This window comes from Achroia grisella, unplaced genomic scaffold (assembly GCF_030625045.1).
Source record: "Achroia grisella isolate CSIRO2021 unplaced genomic scaffold, CSIRO_AGI_Agris_v1 utg512, whole genome shotgun sequence".
Lineage (NCBI taxonomy): Eukaryota > Metazoa > Arthropoda > Insecta > Lepidoptera > Pyralidae > Achroia > Achroia grisella.
The window spans coordinates 237,314-257,899 of NW_026712906.1; the positions used below are offsets into that span (position 1 = coordinate 237,314).

Genomic DNA, 20,586 nt, shown 5'->3' on the forward strand with positions numbered 1-20,586 from the left:
CTTAACTATTATAGTTACATATACTGAACCATAGAATTAACTTAGAAATAAAATTATAAGTGATTATAAATCATACGTAGCCCTAATTGTTTTCTTTGTAAATATTTCTGAACAGTAAAATATAGTATATTACCAGTATAAAAAGCTTATATATAAAATTGGACGCGGTCATCTAATTATGTGTACAGGCAGGTACTATGTGATAAATATCCCTCTGTCTGTATGGCCCGTAATACTACAGACCTGCCAAATGATTGGAATTTTCGACAAAACGATTCAGAAACTCAACTGCTGAGACAAACAACTTTAGTAACAACTACAGGAATACATAAAAAAATAAAAATAAAAATATATATAAATAATTTACTAAATGGGATTATCGTGTAAAATACACACATTTACTAAATCAACGACTATATCCTAATAATATTCGAAACTGGGTAAGATAAACTCCAAACGGGTTTTTGTTCCTAGGCTATGCCGAATATGTATGTTCAATGCTTAGATTTTTTAAATAAATAATTAAAGTATTAGACTTTGAATGAATGTATATACATTCATTTTACTGAGATTTTTCTTAAAACTTTCTACATTATAATAAAGTAAAAATAAATAAATATTGATAAGTATTTAAAGATTGAAATAGACTAATATAAATAGCTTTAAAAAAAATAACAGTTGAGTTTTTTGCCAGTTCTTCTAAACTGAAGTAGTTAGTTGAAAAGGAAGTTTTGGGATTTAGTGAAAATAAACAAGTTTGCTAAAATAAATAAATGCTTCTGTTTTCTTTTAAGATAGACAAATTTGCATCCTATGTAAAGCTTCATAATTGTCTAAAAACAAATAATTAAGTAGCATCTAATAATATAAAATCTTCATGTATAAATAAATTTAAAACACCCTATCGCCGGCTGGCCCCTACATTTAATTTAATCGAAGGAAATAAATACTTATGTACTAAATGTGATGCCTCATGAACAATGTAACTATATTTAACTTTCCAACGAATGAACATCGTTGAGCAACATTACAATCTCTTCAGCATCACAAGCATTTATAATTTAATTACCGGCCGGTTGGAGTGCACTGTTGAGCGCAATTCTACATCCGTTTCCCGAAGGTGGCGACGCGCGCAGCTGCATGGTGTCGCAACACGACTGCGCTGCATTCCGGCCACGTCACCAAATCATGACACACTGGAGTCGATCTAAAACAGCACGTTCTAAATCTAAAATTTCAAATATCTTGTTCTATTGCGTAGCAAGAACCAAATTCCTAATCGATTTAAGTTAGATCCCAAAATATAATATTACATTTTAATTTCACCTAAATACTATCTATCTATTTATTTCCCAATATTTAGGTGTCTGGTCATCCGTTCCCAAGCTCGGACATAAAAGAATATTCGAATAAAAATATTATAAAAAACTACTATAAATTTAATTAATGATGATTGTTAAAATATTCTGTAATAATATAATATTAAATAAAAATATAACATTTAAAGATATATTTAAATAATGCTTCAGAATCAACCAAAGATAACCAGTGATCTTTTTGCAATACCAACAAAACATGTTTTTGGTTTCCACACAGTACCTAATGTAGATCTAAATCTCAATAAATAATTAACTACTTATGTACTACATATAATGTATAACTACAGTTAAACATTAGATTTACATATTTTTATATACCTCTATTATGATGTTATGGAGTTCTTATGTATTACTTACTATTAATCAACGAGTACACTCAATCCTACTACACACTTAGTGTGCAAGTGTCCCTTTACAAGAAAATTATTTTACCAACCATTACTGTAGATCAGATTATATTTTTATGTCTGCTACATGTATTGAATACTTACTATTCCATTAATTTAAAAAGCTTTATTATTGTGATAATGGTTGATACTAGAATTACAAGTAGATATAAATTAATTAATTTTATTGTAAATGTTAAGTAAACATTATTCTTCTAAATTTAGACTATTAAAGCAAAACTGGAAGTCCTTAGAGGAATATCATTACTTAGTATTATTACAGCATCATAAATCCATTACAGCAAGTATCGCAATTCGTGTCAAGTACAAGATGGTATAATTAGCATTTTAGAACAGTTAACGATGCATTCTGTGTAATTTGCACATATACATACTTCGTAGCACGACTTGCTTGCCATCGGGGCAGGGTTGCCATAGATTCTTATTCCTACTACTATTATGGCATTTACTAAAACTTTTAATACATTTTGCAAATGGATATAAGGCCATAGATAATTCCTATTCATGTGACCGATATTGTTTTTTCAGGATAATTGAATACAAACACTAATAAAAATTTCTACAATCATTATGTTTATTAAATAACAATGAAATCAAGGGTATGATCTGGTTGATAGTACCTAAGTGGTTCCTAAATAATTCAAAGATGGAACTGATCACAATAGTAATACTTTATTTTATATTTGCGTGTAATATTAGGTACAAAAATACAGGCGAATTTAGAAAATGACATTAACGTCGGTTGTAATAATAACATTAGGTAACTGATGTCTCTATTCACATTGACATCTGAATAGACGAGGTTTAATTTTAAAATAGATGTAAATTGCAAAATAATTAATGGTACTCGTATACATATAGGTATCGGTCTATCACTTCCATCCACCGCATTCAATCATTTCAACTCTCTACTCATTGATTAGTCTAAAGAAACCAATTAAATAAGTTTAGATTATCTAAGAACAATAGCAAAAGCAATTGTTCTTTTAAGACGATTGAAATTGTCAATTTATGTTGTTGACAAATTTCTGTCACAATTCTGTTAATATTTTTTTGTCCGTTTGAACGTTTTGTCTGTTTTCACTAAAAACTGGCTGGTTGACTTCAATACAAGTGATTTTACGAAAAATTATAAAATTAAGTGTATATTATAGCCATAGCGACAAACTGAGGATATCCCTATCTTACTTCTGTCTGAAGTAAGCCAATGTTCACACGTTTAAAAAATAAAAATAAAAAAGTAATCCTTACCCTTTACCTTTGCCCGTTCATTAAAATATTAATCATTTATTAATCCAAAGAATTACAATTCTTCATAAATGCCTAATTATGAATTCACTTGTCACCAAATTTGAGAATTTATAAAATGTTTAATAAAATTTAGTTAATTAAATAAGAGCGCGTCGTATTTATTCGTGTTATAAAGTTTCCAGATATTTTCGATTATACAATTCCTTGAACTTTATGTAGAATTTAAAATTAAATGAACTTGATCTATTTATTTCAATAATATAAATACAATATTCATATTAAATACTCATAATTATAATTAACCTAAAGTTTTTATTTAAATATTGTTTTACTACGAGTATGTGTTCGTAGGTATGAAATCATGTAAAATGAGAATTATTGAAATGAAAATGAAATTAAAAACACTTTATTGTTCCTCTCACAGAAAGAATAATTACAGAAATTAATATATACATCAAATATAAAAAGAAAAAACAACATAATTATAATATAGAGGTAACAATTATTCGGTAACATGTGAGTTTATACTGAGAATATCTTAAAACTTTATTGATTATAACTTTCTTTATGTTTCAAATTATGAATTAATATGCAAATTTAAATAAAATTATGATTTCTCGTTTTCCCACCGCTGAGAATCTGCACTATCTACCAACTTAATCTAACGCACGACTTGTTGGTGTGTACATTTAAATAAATCAGTAATTAGCGTATTTTTCATATGGTCTACACTTATGTCTAATTCATGGCGATTATATGTCAATACTTATTTTTCAGAAGCAAATATAGTAACTATAGCAAAACAAATTTACTCACTGTGTTCCATTATAGTATTCACAATAAAGACAGCGTATGACATAATAATATGTATGTATGTATATAGAGAATATTTACCAAATGCACTTTTTCAAAACAATGCGTCAGTGAACAAACTGCTCCATGGTCATGGTCATTTCCGTTAATTACGTAGCCTCATTGCTAAGAATCTTGTATATGCTAAACAGATGTACTAAGTTTCATAAATTTTGTCATTACAACTAGATTGAATCAAGGCAAATGACATCAATGTTCAATCAGTCAATGCATTATAAATTTTATTTTATTTTTGATTATTTATAGATTTTATTACATACGTCATACATTACTCTTACATATAGTAATTTATATTCATCGTCTATTTTCTTCAAAAAATATGTATGGGTACCAATAAATAAATAATTAATATGTAAATATACAAACTTGATTTATGCAAGTCAATATTAAATTAAAAACATTTTATTTTTTATTTTTAACTGACTTAAGATAAGGAAGAAGCAAATGATGTTATTTATATAGCTAGTTATTGTTTGTGGCAAAATTATGTAACCACTTTATTAAAATATTAAATTTATTTCAGGCTGGGTGAGCGATGAAGGGGTGGTTCGACGCGTTCCGCGAGGAAGGCGGGCCGACCCTATACGCTTACCACAACCGAACAGCTGTCGCGGCGGACGTGCCCGCACTCGCACTACTGCTCGCAGCACTCACGCTATACCTCGCCTTCCTTGCCATCTTCCCCGGCATCAGGAAAGAGGTATGAAGCGTATTTAAAATAAATTACTACTTGAAAAACAATGTTTGCAAAAGGCCGACTACGCCTGCTTATATATCTCGTGTTGCGGGATATATCTATCGTTCATATTGTATAATTTTATACTTGGTGCAGTATACAGTATATGTATATAATTGTGTAGTTTTGCATATGGGTCCTGGTGAAAAACGATTTAATTTGAATTACTGGGAATATTAATTATTGAATATTGTTAATATTATAGCTCTTTTAAGGTGGGATTATATTTACAAAATCGGTATAAATCAACATTCTATTCGTAAATAACCATTTGATTATGTATTTAGTGAATTTAAGTTTATGTCAGAGGTTCTTTTTTCTCTTTATCTTAACGTTGTAAAAGCTACAGGCAATAACTACGCCATAATATAATAATAATACTCTTTATTATGCATGAAACAAATTACAACAAAGAACTTAATATAAAAAAATGGTAACAAAAGGAGGCCTTATCGCTCAAAGCAATCTATTACAGACAACCTGATATTTAATGTCCAAAAGAATAAATAATTAATTAATTTTTTAATATGATCTTATCTATTCTCAAATTTGTCTATTAGTTTATATGTGACACACAACAATAGAATTCTATGGAATGTATTATAGCCAGCATATTGAATGTTATCGTAAGCGTAAATCGCTCCAGTGACCCATGAGTCTCTATTGAGCAGACAATTTGCATAACTTTGCTCTAATACCACCTACACACATACGAAGAAGATTATGAAAAAACTCATAAACGTGGGTACTTAATGTATGAAATTTTTATTATGTATGTCAGGGTTAATATTTCAGAATGCGCTTACGAATTTAGCAAAATTATAAAATAGAATTAATTGTCAAATATCAAATAAACCATACACCTAATTACTCTGAAATGTAAGAAAACAGTAGTTTATGGAAGTATGTATGAGACAAAATTTTAAAACGAGTGAAGCAAGATTGTACCGATTGATTCCTATAATACTTGGCAACTGGGCACACTCCTCAGGATTAAAAAAAATACATCGTTCTAAGTCAGGTTTCCTAAAAGTATTGTATCTATTGCTATTTAATTTTGTGTAGCCCCCTACTACTTATATCATTTAATAGTAATACTTTTTGAAGAAATTGCTTGTACGCTGAAATTGCCTTTCGTATCTTAGTAGATACTGTTTAAAATACGTTGATAATAAAATACTTATACAGTACATTTCATTAATGAGTAACTGTATACCCAAAATATTAAAAAATAAAGTTAAACTTCCGCTCAGGTCATTATATAGATAATTTTGTTACAGAGGTTTACAACATTCACAATAGTCACACTTAGTCTCTTCGTGGGCACAGTTATATTGGGTAAGTATTAATTTATTTCATTCATACACCTATACCTTTATTTCTTTGTATCCCATAGTAGATATACTGATATATTTTTTCATCGCCAATAAGTTGACAGTCTTTAGTTATAAACAGTAGTTTAGTTGACAAAATCTTGAGTAAAAAAAAACTATATAGGTATGTTGTAAGGAAGAGGAAGGATATTAATAAATTATATCTTATTAAAAACGAATCATTTTAACGCGCCTACACGGCAACACGATTTGGCTGACAACTAGTTTAACCTATCCTGACTAATTTGCACATTTGTATAAACACTATAATGGGGCAACAGCACAAAAACATGACTTCCAACCACTACTCCGTCATTCAACACACATCAGAACTAATTACCATTAAAACTTTAATTTACATAATTTTTGTGCGATTGTTATAAAGATATTATCTACCTTTTTTTAATCGATACAATAGTTTTTTGACAGCGTAGGTAACATATTATATTAACAACATTATTACTATTACATAATAGATACATAATTATATAATCTATTATTCATATAATATATTAACATACATTAATTATGGTCTCACGTTGAATTAAGGTTAAAAAAATTTAATAATTCATTAATTCGTTAATTAGATAAGTCTAATGTTTTTTGTATTAAGTTAACATGTACTACATTTCGAAGCTTCTTAAATAATTACGTCTTACATGCGTCTAGCAAATCAATCTTATATTTTTTTATTTTGTTTCGTGGGATTTTATTGCTAACATCATTTATTAATAATATATAGCTGTATACTTGTACTACGATTATATTAATTGTATTTATCATGAATCATCAAATGAATATTTTGTGGCCACCGTCTACAAGTAATTATTTACAGTAAGTGATATTTGTAACATTTTATTATTTATTTTAATTATTTCATTACATATTAAATAATATCTGCCCTATAGAATATGTATTACTAGAAAAACTTGTACGAATACGTATCTGTATATAGTTTTTTCCTAAGAACATGTTTTTATACTAGTACATGATAATGGTAATCACATTTCCTTGAACTGCCCAACTAACGAAAATGAATTAAGTAGCAAATACACTTAATTAACAAAATATATTATAAATGTTAGACTATATTTTTTGTTCACAATGAAAAAATAGGTAATAATTAGACGACCATTAAGAATTTGTAAAAACTTTTTCGTAATGAGAATTAGCCATTGTCTTCGGGTGACCGCCCAAGCGGAGAAACCAATAGCTTGCGTTTTGCCATTGACCGCGATATTTCGTGTGTCAAATGGTCTCAAATACAATCTAGTTCTGCATATCGTCAATATTAATATGAAAACCAAAGGAGATTCTATCACAATCTATTTTATAAGAAGAATTTATCATATGAATTCTTAATGTCAATACCCCTGTTTAATGGATGTCTGTCGGATTTAGGTATTCGTTTTACTACAAAAAACAGCATACAATTTTGTCAATTGTCTGCAGCTCAATGACTTCTTAATGTCACATTATTACTGCGAAACAATACATTTTTTCCTTATTACTTATAGTAATTTGCGCGATTTAAAAAAAATCACATTACCTTTTGTGTTTCTTCTCATTAATTTATTTTAAACTTTCAAGATTTGAACCTACATGCTGACATAGTAATATTTCCAAGAATCTCTACTCACTCTTACTGTATAACAGTCAAAGATCAAGATATGGTAAAGCTTTCACGATTTCTTAGAAGAACGGTGATATATTTTGTAGTTGTTTTTATTTTTATGGTGCAGTGTGCAAGCACGGGTCGTCGTGGCACGTGACTGGCTCGCGAGTATCTCGGGCCGCTTACCGTGCCTTTTCAGCTGAAAGGCTCGATTGCTGGCTCGCCGTACATGTGGGATTGGGGCATGTCAACGTAACCCTTACTGGTTAGTAACTTATTTTTATTCTAATGTATTTTTTATCGTCAATAAGTTTGTGTTCATCATGAATCCGGCAATTCCTTGTATAGAACACGCTTCCGAAAGTTTTGTTTATAATTTTGTCCAAAAGTATAGTGAATGTTGATGTGCCGAACTAATATAAAACGGTTACATGAAAGGAAATAGTGGGTATGATATTAATTTGTATCTGAGGATTTAATTTGCAATAAATCTTAATTCACAATAAATTAATTAAACCTTTATAAGTTCTGATATTTTTTTCTAACTCAACTGAATGTATATTTATAACATAAAAGTATTTTCATTCTTTGTTTAATTCTTAGTTACAATAAATATTAAATCTTTTTGCGGTTGTTAATTTTTCAGCGAATACGAAATTTTATCTAGACAATTGCATAAATATAATCGTGTAATTATTTGGTTAGCGTTCATTTATTATTGTCACCAGTATAATGTTTTAAGATGAATGTCATAACAAATTAGGATATATATATGGGCATTATTTACCTTCCAGCGCTGTCGTGGGGCAATACAACTGTTGGTGACCCAGGCGTGGACTACAACGAACAGTTTCGTTGGGAGGAGGCTGGAGCAATACAAGAATGGTACAGAGCAGGCCTAGTGCGAGGATTACCTTATCCGGTGCTGTCTGTTGCCGAACACTTTGCGGTACAGCACGAGGGATTCGAGTGGGGGGCAAAATACCGTGCCGCGGGTTACACCACATCCACGTTATTATGGTAGGTACCGATTATTTTTTAAACTATTATAGTTTTAACATCTTTAAGTAATATGAAATGTGTTATATGTGTGTACTGAGACATTTTTAAAATTACTGTCATCTTATCAACTCAAATGGCGTAAATATTAGAAAAATTATTATTGGGGGACTTTTTCAACCTAGAACCTAGAACAATGATTGTTAGAGTTTTATTTATGCGTTTGTGCACGCTTATATTAGCAACATTTAACCTATTTGGGTGTGGTTAGTAACGGGCACATACTTATTTCTAAAACTCAAAAGAGGTCTTAGTAATTATTATTGTAAATAATTGTAGATATGCATGTTGTAGTATCATAACGATTTATCCATGACGATAATCATAATATCCTATAGAATATAGGTAGGGTTATATTTACCTATATATTATGATAACCAGCTTCAAAATCTCCACTATATTTTTTATCTTTTTAAATAATACATAAGTACCTATTCAGGCTTATCGTCGAAGTATGAAGTGGTCGCGAATTGTTAATTTAATAAAGAGGAAATATGCGCGTCGAGATCTAAGTGGAATTACGTTGATGTAGATAACAAGTGCGAGATGGGGATTATTAACTATTAACTAGTAATTCGAAAACAATTTCGAATTACTAGTTAAAGAGTGGAAGGAGAAATCCAAATCGATCAAATATACAAAAAATATGAAGGGTTCTATACAGAATATAACCATATATAAAATCGTATATTATAAGACTTTACTAAAAATGTTAACCTTACAGGGCAGCATTGGCGCTATGGCTTCTAATGAATCTTCTCCTGGTGGTGGTGCCTCGTTATGGTGCCTATGCCATGGCGACACTCGGTGTCATGCTGTGTGCCGCCGCGGGCGGTTATTGGGCCTCCCTTCCGAATGCTCCATTGATAGTCAGACTCGATGGGGCAATGCTATTCTTCTCCCTCGGCTGGTGCTTCTGGCTAGTACTTATAGCAGGTACTAATATTTATATAATATACTGATGTATACTTTTCCCCATTCTTACGCTTGATTCGATGTTATAAAAGTTACTAATACATCCCCTACTCAAGATCACATCCTGAACTCATATGCCGAAACCGGACTTTTACTACTAAGTTCACTGTATTTAACTAAATTAGAGACTATATCGTGAAAGATGGTATTCCTCCAAATATTTTATATGGTAAAATTACATGTAGTATTTTTATCTACTTAAATATTTTCAGGATGCATTTGCGTAGTAGTAGGCCTGTTAATCGCTGCGCTCGATTTAATGTGGCCGCATCGATTTTCGACGGTCCTCGAGGTGGATTATGACACCCCGTATGACAGACATGTTCTAATCGTCGACAGCCGACAAAGGGCGCGACCACAAACACAAAATTCACTTCCGTCTAGAATACTAAGGTGAGATATATATTTATTAAAATCATTTTCTCTACAATGTAGATGTAGGTACATGTAACAGGTATGTATATTTCTTTTATGTTTTTGAAATGGCAAACAGGCCTCACCTTATGGTATGTGGTAACCGCTGCCTATATATATGAAAAAACGTTATCTTGTGACATTCGTGAATTATGATATTATTAAATCCGTGAACAATTGGACTGCCTAAACTGACTCTGCAACCGAAAAACAGTTACAAAGCAAGCTGCATGTCGACGGATATACAGTAGATAAGAGTGCGGTACCCACGCAAAAGACTTTTTACAATCTACTTGTATGGCGTGTATGGCATGTCACATTTTGCCTTTTAAGCATAAGGGAAATTTCTTGAGATTTCAATGTTTAAAACAATACGAATTGCGGTGATGTTACAGACAAGAGGGAAATATAACCACCACCAACTAACTACCTGTAGGTGTAAGTTGCGGTAGTAAACCACTAATCCACGACACCGTTACAAATATTTCTGTCTAAATAATTGTAATTGTAATATTTTTTTGTAGATTGTTTTAGATAGAATATATTTTGCTTTCGCTATAATCTACAGGAGGTTGTCTTCAAAAACTCGAGATCCAGAGGCAGCATCTCCATCGGCAACGAGCGAACCACGTGGCCGAGATAACCCCGCCTTTCAGCATGAACAGCGGAAACCAAACTCACCTTGGAGGTATCCACTTTTTAGGCGACAAATAGATAGGTAAGCAACTATATGAATATATACAATATACATATATAAATAATAACTTTTACTTACTTCTTTAAATTTTATAAATATATAGTGTGAAAATTTAGTAGAAACAGGTAGTAAATAATAAATTTTTCATAATTATTTATACGAAAAAATGTATTTCAATTCAGTCAGTTAAAATATTGAATAATCAATAATTAGATTGTGGTCAGCTCGACTTTGACCGTTCTGAGCATTTAGGTGTCACGTTGCCACTATGTTAGGATTTGCATTGTAACCATATCCTTCACAATATTGTGAACCTATATAGCATGATATATAATTCTACAAAATAGTAAATATAAATTCTAGTTTTTAGTTTACACAATGCCAATAAATTAATCAAGATTACTCATTTTAACTACGCGGAATCTACAAATTGAAACTAATAATGGTTTGATTTGAGAAATTTTCAATATTTTTATTTTCATATTGCACTACATAATATGGAACCAATACACCACAATTATGTATGTAGGTACATACAAAGATAATGTATGCAAACGTGTCACAAAATGCCAATGGAAGGAATTACTTAAAAGCCAAAATACAGCTTGAAAGAATATGACAATCTATTTGCTATATATTCAACAAAAACTTAATTGCTGTTAAATCTTAATGTTTAACAAAATTGGAAGGATAAGTAAACATATACTAATTTACGACAACTATCTTAATTTACAGAGTGGATTCTGCATCAAGCTTGGGTTCGAGCATAAATGGAAACAACTCTGGCATTAAAATGTCGCCACTAGGAGTCAGCCCTACAGGGTCAACAGCCAATATTCCGCCCCACAGGTTAGTTGTAGTAATTTTATTTTACACGCTGCATTATAGAAGTATATTATATTCCTAAAGTTATAAAAGAATATTCTATACTCTTGGACTCTCAAAAATATGGAATCGTGTTAAAAAAATCTTTCACTTATAATGTCGTTTCGCCATTCTCTTTATCCAATTGGTTTTGGTTTAAACAACCAAAACCAATTGGATAAATATCTATTTTAAATTTGTTAAATTGCATGTTGTTGTTTTAAAATAATTTTACCAGCTACATAAAGCAACTGTTACTAACTTTACTGTATATTTTATCTTGTTTTTCTGTATTTACTACAACATAATAGGTAGTGACGATGAAAAATTTATGTTAAATTTCTCATTAGTTTCTTACCTCTTTAATAACTCAACCAATTAAAATATTTCATATGCGTAGTATTTGGGTAAATGCATTTTCTTATACTAACAAGCTTCATTATAATTACTGACATTTAAAATTTCTATTGCAGATTCCGTCCTCAAATACCAGCTACAGAGAGAGTAAAAGATATGTGGTGACGAGATAGTGATATTTAATATTAGTCTATACTTAATCAATTGACAGAAGTAGTGACAGGTGTTAAAGAACAATAAAATTACTGATCTCCATGATGAACTATCTAAATTTCTTCATAATGTTTCGATATTGAATTGACTCGAGAACCAAATGCAAGTAAAAAGAGTGCAGCAACTATTTTGGTTTCTCATAACTTAATACCTATGTAATTAAACAAATTGTAAATATGTAAATTTGTAGTTAATTTCTAAGTTATATTCATACGAATGCATCCAGTGTCATAAATCATAATTTCTAGAAAATAATATGAATCACTTTATGTACCTCGTCTGTAATAATATTAAATTGCAACCAATATATATATATAAAATCATTGGTGACACTAGCGTACATCGACACATAAGTGAATACTTTGTGCCATGTGATATACATATATTCAGAACAAAAAAACTATATGTGTATTGTTAAGGAATCGCAACGCATATGAGTACACGCTAGCCATTTCTACACACTAGTAACTAATGAAGAAAATATTATTTTATGACTAAAATAAAGTTTTTTTCCATTAGTACATCAAGCATCATCAAGCATCTTATACGCTCCTTCTTAATGGATTTGTTAATTTTTTCAGAAGACATTTGTGTTTAATTTAGTTTTTTTTAATATCAGCTCCGCCATTGATTACATGGAACGATGGATTGACGAAACGCCAACAGTATATTTGCCTGCTGGTTATGCTGTTATGGTTAGTTATATATGTGAACACCGTAAAATGCTCAATGCCTAGTTCCAAATTTAAAAGTTGTGACAGAATAATGTATAAATATTGTTTAGTTATGATACTGTCGAATACCTACAGATTAACTACTAGAACGAAGTCATTTAGAATGTATGGAATAGTTTTAAGTTATTTATTTTGTAATATTTCGATGCTCTTGTTGCATGTACGAGTGAAATGTGATATTATTGAAATGTCGTAACTGTAGTATTGTGATCTATGTCACTTTAAAACTGGAGTACACAAAATGCGGGTACGCCTGCTTAGAGTATGCAATAACAGATAACGCGTGTGACAAAATAGAATAACATATATACTTATAACAACGAACCTATTGTCAGATAATAATATTATTCATACTACACAAATTGCAACCACGCAATACGTTGTGTACCCCTAAGTGAAAGTAAATAAAATATAACAACACAGGTCATTTTCAATGTTGCGAAGATGTGTTTGCAACAGTGAACGTGTATTGTACCTCTGACATTTTATTTAGCTTATTATAAAAGTGAGACTATTGACGGATATTTCCAATTGTATTTATTGTGATTGCTATAAAATATACGAGTATAAATTGAATTCTTTGTATATTATTCCACATGTAAAAGTTTCAGAATCATTATCAAATATTAATATCATCAAAAGTGAACACATTGATTATATTTTTGGCATTATTAATTAAGACATTTCTGTATCACACAATTAAGTGAATGAGATTCTAGATCAGCTAGGATTGATCCTTTACAAGATGCTCAAGGTTCAATTGACAAAGGAATGCGTTCCAGTTGACGTAACCCTCATGAATAAAGGTCTCCGCTTCCGCCCACAACTTGCACTGCAATAAAAACGTGGCTTGTAATTGGAGTTCAGACAAATGTTTGTTTAGATATATAAAATTACCTATTAGTGTTTATGTCGTTATTAGTTCGTCCTCATAAAGAGCTGAGCTGAATTTAATATTTTTTTTATGTTTAAGATTTTATGTTTAATCCACCCAGGATGGATTAAAATCATAGTTTGAACTGGTAGCCGATGTCGCGACTGCATTTTAATATTTGAACTATTGAAAAGGAGAATATGTGTGGAATCCTTTTGTATTTTTATAAATTATCTATAGATCAGACTATATTCGTGACCTTAAAAATAGAGTGAGTGATGATGAACGTACATTAGGTACTTTAACAAACCTCCGTATCCTTAACCGGTGGAGCATGTCTAACTACTTTCTGATAATCATCTTCAGTCAAGTTAAATATAGGGCGAGTTTGAAAATCGAGAAATGACATCAAATCATCGCATAAGATATTGCAATTCTCATCCTTTTGTAGACTGCAACAACAGAATGTCAGCGATATAATATTTTTTTTTTTATGAAATGAAATTTTGATCTACGAAAAAGCAAACTGGAGAAATTAATATATATATATATATATATATATATATATATTCTTTTTTTAACTGACATTGTAAGGGAGAAAGGTTGAACTAAAAAGTAAATATAACGTACAGGAAATAGATTTAAGCTTTCTCCCTTACAAAGTCAGTTCAAAAAAATAATATGCTCCTGATTGTAATCATTTTGGACAATAGTGTCCTACTAAAGGTACCCTATTGGTGTATAATAGTATATATTGGTATATCTACACCAATAGGCGACATATAAATTTTGCCTAAAAGCTATTATTACAATAATTACTAACACTTGAAGCATGCAGTTCATTAGATCGAGATGCAACGGGAGGCGATGAGCACGTAACAGTTGCCTCAAGCGGTGCACTGGCAACACACCAGTGCCTGCTTCATCGGCGTGCTTCAGACCCTCACGCAGGCGCTCGCGATCGTCCCACAATCCACGTGTTATATCCGTAAACACCAAAGATCTATAGAATCATCAGAACATACTACAGAAAAACAATCACATAATTAACAGAAGTTCATATGTTTCATGGTTTTTAACTTAAAGGATATCCAGGACAATTGACACAGCGCCATTCAGGCCCAAGCTATGCAGGACTTTTAATAGGTGAATACTAAATGACTGATAAAAGTACATAAATGTATTTTTATATAACATACAACACCTTAAGCCCAATTAACAGATCGATAATAGTTTAAATATTGCTATGAGTACACAAAATCACGTCACATCAACTGGATCTACCTGACCATTTCCCGTCGATGACTCTGCTCTTTTCCAAGATCACCGCGAAAATACCGCATTATCGTTAGGAATTCATGTTCCGTCATCTTTTCACACATAATTTCGTTCAGAGCTTGCCTGGTAAATGGAATATACACACAATTAGGAAACAATAAAATATCATTAAAGAAAAAAATAAATTATTTAATTTATCATAATTTGAATTTTTCGTGAACACACATATTTCTTTTAATTTAGTATATCATTGTTATAAGTATTTTTACAAACTTACTTGAAACATCTCACAGGCATAAGTTCCTTTTGACCTGCTAGCACTGCTTCCATATACTTCGCAACAAAATTTTTGTAACCATTCTCTTGTGATGCCAACGTCCTACGAATCTTATCCATAATCAGCGGTACATTTGCCATTGGATACTACATTAATAATAAATATATTACATTATTGCGTTATATTTAATTAATTAAAATATATACATACCTACTAACGTACCCGGCAGACTTCGTTCTGACGGAAACAGTAACACCGGGACCAATTGTATTTTCGGACCAGATACAATTGAAACATACACACAAAATTTCATCAAAATCGATCCAATCGTTTAGGAGTTAGGTGACAAATACACGATTTTTTTTTTCTATTTAATAATTGTTATATGCATATTTTCGAGAGTCAATGAAATTCTATTGATAATCTATGAGAAGAATTATATATATAAAATATAAACTTACCTCATTGACCTCCATGTATCGAAGTGCATACTCATCCGCAGCAATCAGACGAAATCGATGTTTATTGATGACCAACTCATTGCCAACCCACATATCATGATCGGTGTAAGCAGGCGGCTCTTTAGGTACGAAAAATTCCACGTCGGGCAAATACATTTTATCACGACGGAAAAATTTGCCTCCCTGTTATATTTATTTGACTACTATAAGTTAAAACTTAACATAACGACTAAGCAGGTATAAAGTTTCTATGTTTCTTTTATCATCTAGTATCACATAGAGATAAAACATGTAATAAATATGTATTTTTTATTTAATAATACTAATAAGAAAATAGAGGCAACATTTCATACCTTAAACCCAGAATTACGTTCACAAAGTTCAAAAACTCCAATAGTGTCGTCACAAAGAAAATATTTAATAATAAAATATCTTCGTGCATCTTCAGGGTTATCATTGATAAGGCGAGCCGCAAATCTTAGCGTATGAGAATCAAATCCCACCCTGAAAAAGTGTAAACGAATAATTATTATTTTTTTTTTTTTAAAAAAAAAACGAATAATTATTGCAATATTACGTTAGATTTCTTTCTAAGCATAACTTGCACGAAGTCATATATCACAAAAGGCATATTTTACCTAATGGCATTAAGGGCTAGTAGGAGAGTAAAATAATAACCAAGAAATCCTGGAAAAATATCTATCGCAGTCAGTTAAAGCATATATCTAAAATATACAACGATTCTCTCTGTCATGTCTGAGTCAAGTTAAAATACATTATCTACATATAGTTGTGTTACTAGATATTCAATGCAATACAAATATCAAACTATAAATCAATTTTGTAAAAGACAGTTGTAATTTGTTTGTTGATAGTTCCTAATATTACAATAGATACCTATATTGTACATCATTGAAATCATCAAATAATAATATTTGTAGAATTTATTTACATACAAGACGTACTTAACTGTGAACTCTTTACATAATGATAACGCCGCGCCGCCGTGGCATAATTATTTCTAACTTATAGTGATACTGAGACTACTAATATTGATTTCTAACTTATAACTACTGAACACTTCTGTACTCTTACCTGTCTTTGTGAAGAAACTTCATAAAATCCTTATGAGGAGCCTTCGGCTCTACAGTGCGACAATTTTCTGCCGAATCATCATATGACCCATACCCATTCCATGGTGGTAATTGGCGCTCGGCCATATTAGCACCAATACATTCAGTACCCACATTACTTGGTGCAGGCAAAGGTGTAAATGCATCTATAAAGAAAAATAAAATATTTTCGTAAAACAGAACATGTCGAGCTTTTATTTTATACGACAGCCTTTTGGACACATTCAAAGTCATTATTACACAGTTCATAACAATTTTAATCTTTTAATTTAATAAATAATTACTACATACCAAAACCATACGTAATCCGATAATATTCCTTAGTATAAGGATCACAGTCCGTTAGAACGACGTTGCGGCCAAAGACATTCAGCACTGCTCCAATACTTAAATCTCCAGGTGTATACGAAGGTGATTTTGGACCACCCGTCATTTGAACATGTGCGGGAATTTTCTACAATGCGTAAAAATGCTTTTTATGAAAATATAATATAGATAAGTAATAGAACGATAACTAAGAGGTATGAAAAATACGAAAATTCTCACTCTGGGTAGTCGCATTCTTTTGAGAAACATTGGACCAGCTTCTGTACCAGAATTTGGTGGAAACACTTCTTTTATTTCTATTGTGTCATCTGCTAAAAAGTAGTGAATCTCAAGATTGTGCATTACCCCAAACTCCGATTCTCTATCGTCCCAATATCCATAAAATCTAAAAAAGAATCGACTCAAATAATTTATTAAAGTATCTTTGATAATTAGGATAAATTATCATTATATTCATCTGTAAATACCTCAGGACTTGTCTGTCAAAATCCAAAAACTGTCTAAAGGGTCTATGCTTTGGCGGACGACCAGAGTCATGTATCCTCTAAAAGTAAAATTAAGTAGATACTATTAGTACATCTTTAAAAAAAAGTAAGTGACATAAGTATTAAATATTGTACATGTAGGTAAGCAACTAAGTAGCAAATCTACCACACCTCCTACAATTATTTTATAAAATGTGGTGTTATATTTACAATCAGTTGCCCATTATTATATAATACCTAAAAAATTAAACAAATATTTGTGCTTTGATAACATTTTGATTCGAAATATGTACATATAAGATGACAAAATAAAATAAAATTATCCATCGATCAAAGCTCGCTTGCCCAGGCACTTATCTTACTAGATATATTATCTGATCATGAATAATGCTCACCTCTATAGCATCCGGCCAGGGAATCGGATCAGGCACGTTAATCCCAAGGCGATTTAAGAATACCCTGGTGAAGTTGTCACAGTTCACGATCTATTCATTAAATATTCAAAACCATGTATAAAGCGATTAATTTTATCAAACAACGTAAATAGAAACAGTTATAATTAATCTTCTCTACATTATAGGTGCATTATACAGAGTGTCCCAGAACTCAACGTCAAGCCGAAATGGTTTAGAGTTAGTAAAAAAATTCTACTATAGAGAATTTTTTTAGAAACGCATATAGAGTTTTGCAATCATTGGCACTTTTTTAAATATTGAAACTCACCTTGAATACTTTACCAAAAAACGTAACTTCACGTCCAATATTTATATCGAGCACATCGTAATACAAGTCGTAACTGAATGGTAGACGTATTCTTTGGCGACTTATGAGTATCCCTAACAACATTGGAATAATATAATTTTAATAGATCACTCACAATAACTATTTACAAGATTTAACATAGCACTCACCTTGAGATAAGCCACTATTTTCAGTTCTTGGTTCCATTACTTTTATTGTACCATCTTCAAGAAAGAAATAAATATCCACCTTGCGTAATATGTGAGCGGCAGATCGCATTTCATGAAGACTTTGTTGAAAAAATGCTTTAAAGCGTAATATCTATAAAATAAAATAAACAGATAAATTTATTTTTAATGTAACTAGGATGGAGAAGTAGCTGACGGTCTATATGATGGTAACTGACTACCACTTTGATAAAATATTGAATATTTTAAAAAGTTACTCACGTGTTTATCATACATTATCCACGTCGGGAGATCTGGTGCTTGCTTGCGGCAATATAAAGATGGTACTCTGTTCAAATTATCTTGTTTATCTACCAACATGTTCACTTTGTCGATACATGTAAATAGGGGACGCACCCCAAAATTTTTCTTCCCTATCTGTCAAATATAGCACAGAAATATATTTTTACCATTATTAAATCTGACATGCTTCTAAGTACTCCAAACAAGTATAAAGTAATTATTATTTTAAAAGCATTGTCCTCCTCTCAAATGTTATGGTAAATGGTACATAAAGAACAAAAGCCATCTACTTTATTCTTATGATTCAAGTCATTGAACCTATGGCTTACCTACCATAAATCGTCATCATTATTATCAGCCCACTGCAATCCCCTAGACATAGGCCTGTCCTAAGACACGCCACTGGGTACGATCCTTAGCCCTTCTCTTCCAGTTATTAAATATTTCTTATCTATACTTCTTTACATTAATACATAATTTCAAACCTTAATGTGAAGCTACTCACCAATGGATTAGACCCATATCCGGGTAATAGAGGTAATCGTGGGTTTCGAATCGACATAATTATCAACAATGCATATATATACCTACAGTTTACAAAATAATTCAACAGTATAGATTCGTAATAAATATTTTATAAATCAATGCATTTAAAGTTCCTATATAATCAGCGCTCGATATAAACGAAATGTATGTTGTCATAACAACGGAAAGCCTAAAAAGTAGTCTACACTTAGTTATTATTTTTTAAACATACCAATAGTAGACTAGTTATACACAATACGATATACACTGTAATAATTAAATAAGCATAATATCCTTTGATTGCCTAATAAGACTTGTATAACTAGAAAGTATATTTAACAAGTTAATGGGGACGACCTAAATGGGGACAGTGGTACGAATTCCTTAACCTACCCGCCCCTCTGAAGAAGCTATTTAACCGTTATTTTCTGACTTAAGAAATGTAATTATAGGATCCAGTTTAACAATAAATCCAAGTAAGCTCCAACTACAGATTTTTGTGTAGTTGGAGCTTACCTAGATTTATCATATTACTAGCATGCTCCACACGATGCTAGTAAGTGATATGATTTTTTTATGTAGTTAGAATGCCAAACAATCGGACAGAATACCTGATGAGAAATAATAGTTACCGTCCTATATAAAAGAACAGCACCACGGACATCATGTCATGTAACGCTTGTACCTTTACCTTTCCGGAGGATTATGATATTATGTCCCTATATTCTTTTTTTACATTAGGAACATTCATTAAAGAGACCCGCTCGCCTCAGCGGTTCCAGGTACTACCGTCTAAAAACTCAACAGTTTCTCTTATAGTACAGAGACAGAGTCCACTTACTTCGTTATAAAAATTGAAGCGCCAAGACCGGAGCAGGAAATGTCCTAAAGGCAAAAAGCGAATGAAAGATTAAGAAGAAAAAGAGCATTTTTTTTCTTTTTATTGGCTTGGCAACGCAGCACTTTAAAATGAACGAATGAAGAGGAAATAGTCCAATTAGTAGAACGAAAAATAAAAGAACAAATCGTCGGAAGCCAGAAGTAGGAAAAAAAAAGGAACAATAGGTA

General features: G+C 31.2%; 2 protein-coding genes across 4 annotated transcripts in view; one reads left to right on the top strand and one right to left on the bottom strand.

Annotated features, from left to right (window-relative positions):
• Positions 1 to 12,738, top strand: part of LOC131846889 (dual oxidase maturation factor 2) — a 59,994-nt gene extending 47,256 nt beyond the window's left edge. For both annotated transcript variants that reach the window (XM_059196318.1, XM_059196319.1), the window contains 9 exons: positions 4,434 to 4,610; positions 5,927 to 5,984; positions 7,762 to 7,899; positions 8,429 to 8,654; positions 9,418 to 9,629; positions 9,881 to 10,061; positions 10,651 to 10,800; positions 11,515 to 11,628; positions 12,117 to 12,738. In XM_059196318.1, the coding sequence (XP_059052301.1) occupies positions 4,446 to 4,610; positions 5,927 to 5,984; positions 7,762 to 7,899; positions 8,429 to 8,654; positions 9,418 to 9,629; positions 9,881 to 10,061; positions 10,651 to 10,800; positions 11,515 to 11,628; positions 12,117 to 12,165 (1,293 nt within the window). In that variant the 5' untranslated portion in view covers positions 4,434 to 4,445 and the 3' untranslated portion in view covers positions 12,166 to 12,738. The remainder of the gene's footprint in view (positions 1 to 4,433; positions 4,611 to 5,926; positions 5,985 to 7,761; positions 7,900 to 8,428; positions 8,655 to 9,417; positions 9,630 to 9,880; positions 10,062 to 10,650; positions 10,801 to 11,514; positions 11,629 to 12,116) is intronic.
• A 20-nt stretch (positions 12,739 to 12,758) lies between these two features.
• LOC131846891 (EF-hand domain-containing family member C2-like) lies at positions 12,759 to 20,559 on the bottom strand. 2 transcript variants are annotated; one of them, XM_059196321.1, is made up of 16 exons: positions 20,360 to 20,559; positions 18,973 to 19,128; positions 18,694 to 18,844; positions 18,506 to 18,618; positions 18,178 to 18,267; positions 17,765 to 17,841; positions 17,517 to 17,682; positions 17,262 to 17,424; positions 16,933 to 17,116; positions 16,191 to 16,341; positions 15,838 to 16,020; positions 15,377 to 15,522; positions 15,106 to 15,222; positions 14,645 to 14,824; positions 14,132 to 14,273; positions 12,759 to 13,779 (listed from the first exon to the last, which is right to left on the bottom strand). In XM_059196321.1, exons 2-16 carry the CDS (start codon positions 19,069 to 19,071, stop codon positions 13,672 to 13,674), a joined length of 2,070 nt encoding a protein of 689 aa, XP_059052304.1. In that variant the 5' UTR covers positions 19,072 to 19,128; positions 20,360 to 20,559; the 3' UTR covers positions 12,759 to 13,671. The 2 variants fall into 2 exon arrangements, with proteins under 2 accessions (XP_059052304.1, XP_059052303.1); XM_059196320.1 differs by lacking the exon at positions 20,360 to 20,559 and adding an exon at positions 19,499 to 19,666.
• Positions 20,560 to 20,586: the final 27 nt, after the last annotated feature.

What these genes read in the sequence shown, in the direction of transcription:
- LOC131846891 (XM_059196320.1), bottom strand. Translation starts at nt 19,555, where the DNA reads ATGTCGATTCGAAACCCACGATTACCTCTATTACCCGGATATGGGTCT. An exon ending in TTTTTGGTAAAGTATTCAAG is followed by an intron (nt 18,268 to 18,505) that starts GTGAGTTTCAAT and finishes TTTAATGAATAG; the next exon opens with ATCGTGAACTGTGACAACTT. An exon ending in CCTGGCCGGATGCTATAGAG is followed by an intron (nt 17,842 to 18,177) that starts GTGAGCATTATT and finishes TTTTACTTTTAG; the next exon opens with AGGATACATGACTCTGGTCG.